This window comes from Mustela lutreola, chromosome 2 (genome assembly GCF_030435805.1).
Source record: "Mustela lutreola isolate mMusLut2 chromosome 2, mMusLut2.pri, whole genome shotgun sequence".
In the NCBI taxonomy this organism is placed as follows: Eukaryota; Metazoa; Chordata; class Mammalia; order Carnivora; family Mustelidae; genus Mustela; species Mustela lutreola.
The window spans coordinates 171239677-171245676 of record NC_081291.1 but is presented as its reverse complement, the minus strand read 5'-3'; the positions used below and the strand labels follow the sequence as shown (position 1 = coordinate 171245676).

Below are 6000 nucleotides of genomic sequence, written 5' to 3'. Positions count from 1 at the left end.
ATGCTATTATGAATATGCACGTGCAAGTATCTCTTACATTCAACCACCGTTTCTCATTCACTCATACAACACACACTTTTAAGAGTCCAATTATTTGCTGAGATCTTAGGCCCCAAATATAAAATGATGAGTAAGACATCTAATGGTGGGGATAGCTGCGAAGTTGACAAATTTCAACATCTGTTACCTCTTGGAAAGAACAATGGATGATATCCTTTGGGGATCCACAGACTAGAAAGTGATTGTTTGCCACTTACTCCCTTCATAGGCTTCCTTTTTGATACCTGTCGCTCTCGGCCCGCAAGAACGACCCGCAGACGAGGTGAGTGGCAAGCTTCTTTATTACTTCTTTAATGGCGACCCCCCGAACCAAGCATTTACAGCTGTATATATTCACGTGTGTACGTTCCCCTTCCTGCCCAATCAGAATGCCGTGCATGCAGTGCCCTCGTGCGCTCTTATGTAACTGTGCAGGATTCTTTTGTTCTCTAGCAGTGATCATGCATATATCTCTTGGCTCCTAGTGCTGTTCACGTGCTGATCACGAGCGCGCCCACATTCTCCTCAACCAATTTCCTCAATCCACGGGCACATCCATCTACGTGACTCCTTGCATCTGCTGGATGGCTCTCCGCAGCTCCCCCTTTTTTATTTTGTATATGGCAGGGATCGTGCCTGTCTTAGGTTGCCAATCCTCAGCACACATGCTTACCCGTCATCGGGCACTCCCCTGGGCCGAGGAGCCCCTGTCTTAGGTTGCTATGGTGAGGGATCAGTCTTACCCGTCTTTGGCTACCGACCCAGCGTACTAAGCCATATTTTTTGGGGGGGGAGGTGCTAGCCTCCAGAGCCATCATGGCTCAGACCAAAGCCCATTGCTGTAGCCATTGTTGTCATACAATTCTACAGATGCATTTTAGAAGGAGTACTTGAGCCAGAATCGTCAAGGCTCTTATGCCTGCCTAGTTTGAGGAAAGAGATTGATTGTCATAACAGCTTAAGGAGGAGGAGCCAAGAGATACTTGAGCGGCGTTTAAGGCCGCTCTCTGAGCTTACTGCGGTTGATTAGCTGATGGTTACGTATAATGGCTCTTAACTTATAAACCTCTGCGAGTATGATTTTAATTACACAGGGCAAGAAGCACATGAAAAGAACAATTACCACTAACACTCCTATAATTGTTCCTACGACATACCAAGCATGCGTCAGGGAAGGGAAGTGAGAAAACAAGGAGTTTACAAAGTTTTCAGCAAGCTGAGCAACAGTTAACTGCTAAGGATAAGTTGTTATGAGCTATAGGGGTGGATCGGGGACGTATGCCCAATATAATGAGCCCTGGGCTGCCAACACCTGTTGCATTAAGATAAGCATCAGTAGCAAACATGAGTTCGGGTGAGAAAAATGCACTCTATGCTGAGCTATTTGAAAAAGGGGCTGAAGCTGGGCAGTCTCTTGTCTCGGCCACAGTTGAACTGGCTCCGCCTTCATGGGAACAGGCTGCAGGACAGTCGTCGTCGCTATCATCATCATCACCAGCATCCTCCACAGGTTTCACGGCCACTAGCCTGGTGAGGCGTTCCGGCACCCAGAGTGGAGCAGGCGCATCCTGTGGGAAAACACAGAGGGAACCTCGGTGCCACCTAAGCACCGGGTCAGGTCCCTTCCATAAGCCAGTAAGGACATCTTTCCATTTCACCATTGACTGCTGCATTTTCTGTTGGCCCCAATGACGTTCCGCGGCCGAAGTGCCGTCCTTGTCAACCGTGAGAAAATTTAAAATAAAGGTAACCAAATTGGTGAGGTCATTGGGTGTACAATACTCTTCTTTAATTCCCCCTTTTTGAATTCTTTGCAAGGTAGTTTTAAAGGTCAGGTGCGTGCGTTCCACTATGCTCTGGCCTCGGGGATTATATGGTATACCTGTAACATGTTGGATATTGTAGCAGGCCATAAAGCTGCGAAAGCTTGCAGAAGTATAAGCAGGGGCATTGTCTGTTTTTAAATGTTTTGGTACTCCCCAGCAGGCAAAGCTGCGCAGGCAATGGGACATCACATTTTTGACATTTTCCCCTCGTAAGGGGGTCGCGCTAACAATCCCCGAGCAAGTGTCTACACTTAAATGGACGTATCTTTGTTGTCCGAAGGAAGGGACATGTGTTACATCCATTTGCCATAGATGGTTAGGTAAGAGCCCTTTGGGATTTACCCCTAGGGAGGGCATAGGCAAATGTGTTACACAATTACCATAAGACTTCACGATGTCTCGTGCATCAGCTCTTGAGATGTTAAAGCGCATTTTTAAAGTTTGGGCATTGACATGCCACCTTTTATGATAAGTTCTCGCATCCTCCAAGGCGCTACAGACATGAAAGCGTGCGGCCATGTCAGCTATATGGTTCCCTTCAGTTATAGGCCCTGGGAGGTCTGAGTGTGCTCTAAGATGTCCGATATAAAAAGGGGCACCACGAGAAAGAATGAGGTCTTGCAATTCAATCAGCAGGGAGGAAATTTCTGATTGATTGGCTGAGATAATGGCAGTCTCAACAGATCTGGTAGCTACAACTGCATATTTACTGTCTGAAATAATATTGATGGGTTGATTTTGAAACCTGTGTAAAACACACATAATTATCAACAATTCTGTTCTTTGAGCTGAGGTTGATGGCACAACAACTGGAACTACCTCTCCTTCTACCACGTAGGCACCAGTTCCAGATTTACTACCATCTGTAAACACCGTGAGGGCATCAACCAATGGCTCTAATCGGCAGGATTTAGGCCATATGAGGGGTGTATTTTTGTAAAATCCAATTAGGGGGTGTTCTTCTTGCTCCTTGACAGTGAAGAGAGAAGGAGCCATGGTGCATGATCTAGAGGCTAGTCATGCAGGCTGCATGCACGCTGGTGCACAGAAACAGGAGAAGGGGGAAACAGAAGAAACAAAGTGCTGCCAGGAGGCAGAGAAAGGATTCCCGGTTTTGGAGCTCATAAGCCCCAACAGAGGAGCAGATGCCATGCTTTCCCACCAGCAAGGGGGGAGGGGTTAAGCAGTCCAAGTCGGCCAGAGAACATAGGGAAACTTCCCCGAAACAAAGAGAGTTTCGGCAGCTGCTTGGGAATTTTCCTTATGGTCTCTGTCTCGAGTTAGACTAACCCCAGTTGGCTCCAGTTATAGCCATTAACACGGGAAGTGAGTGAGGGAGAAGCCCCCACATCTATTAGGAGAAACAGGAATAACGCCAGAGTCCCCTTTGCTAGGGATGGCCCAGCAACCTGGGTTTACTAGAAGAAGGCTTATTTACGTAATTACCATCCAATATGTCAGGAGAAAGTTTACTAGCTGACTCATTTGGGCAAACACATTCCGCAAAAGCCCCTTACTTGGGGTCCTGGTGCAGAGCAATGAAGGCCTAGGTATGAGCGGTGAAGGTATCTTAGGTCCATTTGCCCTGCTTCCTGAAGAGGAGATCTAACTGATAGATCCCACTGAGGCCATGCAGTGTTACAGGAGCTTAGTCCTTTCCTAAGTTTTGCAATCCAAATTATTTCCAGTGGGTTAAAAGGCACCCCAAGGTAGAGTCCTTGGGAACTGAGGAAGCCTATTGAGGCCATGTTTCCAGAAAAGTAAAGAAGGTCCATTACCAAATCCCCCCTGACTCCTGGGTAGCGTCCCACGCAGGATATGTCAGAGGTTCCTGTGTGTCAAAAGCGACCAGAGGCGTCCCTTAAGATATCGCTATTGATCACCATCCTGCCTTCCCTGGGAGGACATTCCTGCCATAAAAGGCCCTGGAGGGGTGCCGGCGTTTTTTCACTTCCCCATCGCATCCTAGGCTGCTGATGGGTGCCTGGTGAATGGACCAAAATGCTGTGCCATGCCATGCTCATTGTCTGTCCTGAAGACTGGATAGTGTTTTGCCATTTTAATCCATGGAAATATTAGAAAAGTTTGGCAAGGGGAAATTACCCAATTTCATAGCTTTAAGTGGTTTGTAGACGACACTGACGAGAAACAGTAAAGACTGAAATTCATCATGGTCTAAGTGACATTCCAGTACATGTGGTCCTTACAGCCAACTTCCCTAGGAAATGGTCCCCAGTTGCGTTTTAATTCAATCGGGTACTGGTTTCGGCCGGCTCCCAGTGGAGGTCTCGCGGCCAGAAGTGGCTAGGCCAGGCATGTGGAGGGGATCACATTAGATCAATCAGGAGGAAACCTCACACGGGAGTCTTGAGATTGGCAGCCGTCCTGGTGACTTAGGTGGTTGTCCCGTGCCCAAGAGAGACAACTTTCTATAAGAACAGGAATAAAGAGAGGCCATCAAGTTTTTGGGTCTTATTGCCATTCCGGCCAGGGTATTAGCTTACAGCCAAAAGGCAGATGTTTTCCTCCCCGTAGAGTAGCCACGGGCTAGAGGATTACAGCCTGAGCAATTGACATGCAAGTGTTCCAATAAGACCATACTCCTTGAAAAGCCCTGGAATGAGCGTAAAGGAAAAGGAGAGAAAGTATTCACCAATTTTGCACCGAAGCTCAGAGTCCAAATGTAAAGACTCATGAATCTCCTGGCTGGCTCGCCAAAAATGATGAAGTTCTAGAACCTAAGTCAGGTTCGGTGGGGTGAGGTTCGGAGCTGACGACTAAAGAAAGAATTCTTAAGACATCTTTGGTGCAAAATGGTGGTTTATTAAAGCACAGGGACAGGACCCGTGGGCAGACGGAGATGCTGCTGCTAAGGCTAGTCTGCTGGTATACCGCAGGAGGATAAACACTTTGAGCCTGGGCCCCAAGATATGGCCCTGCACCTGTGAGCATGTCTAGGTCCCACTGCGGGTTACCTGCAGCTGCATTTCTCCGTGCTGTATCCTGACAGTTGTCTTGATTTTGAATCTTCCATTCTAAATATTGTCCTCCACTTAAGACTGCTCTAGTAAGATTGGCCCAATCTTCTGGTATAAGGAATAATGCCCCCAGTGACTCCACCAAGGAAACTGTAAAGGCGGCCTGAGGTCCATAGGCACTGATTGCCTCTTTAAGCTGTTTTACCAACTTAAAATCTAGTGGCTGGTGGTACCTCTGCTGATTTTGATCTTCTAACACTGGAAAAAAGCCTTTTCCCGGGCCAAGGACTTCTCTCCAGCTTTGTGCCTTACACTCTGAACAATGACATGTCTTGGCGCAGCTGGGCCGATAGGGGGGGGGCCATTCACAGGGCGGCGCTGAGGGGTTTGAAAGCGGAGGCGGCGTAACATTTGCCTCCAATTCCAGTTGCGCCTTATCAGTGACTCCTGCTTTCAATTCTGGCTGTGTCGCCGCTTCAGCCTGCACTTTGGCCTTCAGCTGCGTCATGACCTCCCTCTGCATTTTTAATTCCTCCAACATCTTCTGTAACCCCGTCTCCTTGCTCTCAAACTGTTGCCGTATGATTTCTAAATCCTGAAGGGCCTGAAAACTGTAAGATTTCTTCTTCTCACCGACTTCCTTCTCCCCTTTCTCTTGTAACTCATTATCTGAAAGTCCTTCCGAGCTCTCACTCCCGGGGTCAGAATCCTTAGAGGACCCCTTACGAGATTCCTCCCTTACTTGTTCCAGAACCTCTCCTCCCTGTTGTACCGCCTGTTTTAAGGGCTCTCTAGTGGACTGTAGGTATACCTTTACCAATGACCAAACAGCAAGAGTTCCCGGGGTCACCGATGGGCAGCATATCAAATCTTCTCCTAAGTGCTCCCACTGAGGCATATTTAAGAGCCCTTCATCTATGAACCAGGGAGCTATTTTAGCCACTTCTCTTAAAAAGGTATGAGCCGTTTTCGTCTTTAACGGGGTACCATTGGCCTTGAGAACGTCCTTCAGCGGATTCTCCATCTTACACCTAGAGATCTTGTTCCCCATTCCGAGGAAACTTTCCTTATTGTCTCCGTAGAACTTCACAAACTCCTAACGTCTTATCGTCTACGGAGAGCTTTCCTGTTAAACCTTATCGTCCCCGTAGAACTTC

At 47.7% G+C, this 6000-nt stretch overlaps 1 protein-coding gene across 1 annotated transcript; it reads right to left on the bottom strand.

The window, feature by feature from the left end:
• Positions 1-1108: 1108 nt before the first annotated feature.
• Positions 1109-5894, bottom strand: LOC131825629 (endogenous retrovirus group K member 113 Gag polyprotein). Its single transcript, XM_059165069.1, has 3 exons — positions 5481-5894; positions 4519-5438; positions 1109-1641 (listed from the first exon to the last, which is right to left on the bottom strand). Exons 1-2 carry the CDS (start codon positions 5892-5894, stop codon positions 4557-4559), a joined length of 1296 nt encoding a protein of 431 aa, XP_059021052.1. The 3' UTR covers positions 1109-1641; positions 4519-4556.
• Between the last annotated feature and the right edge of the window lie 106 nt (positions 5895-6000).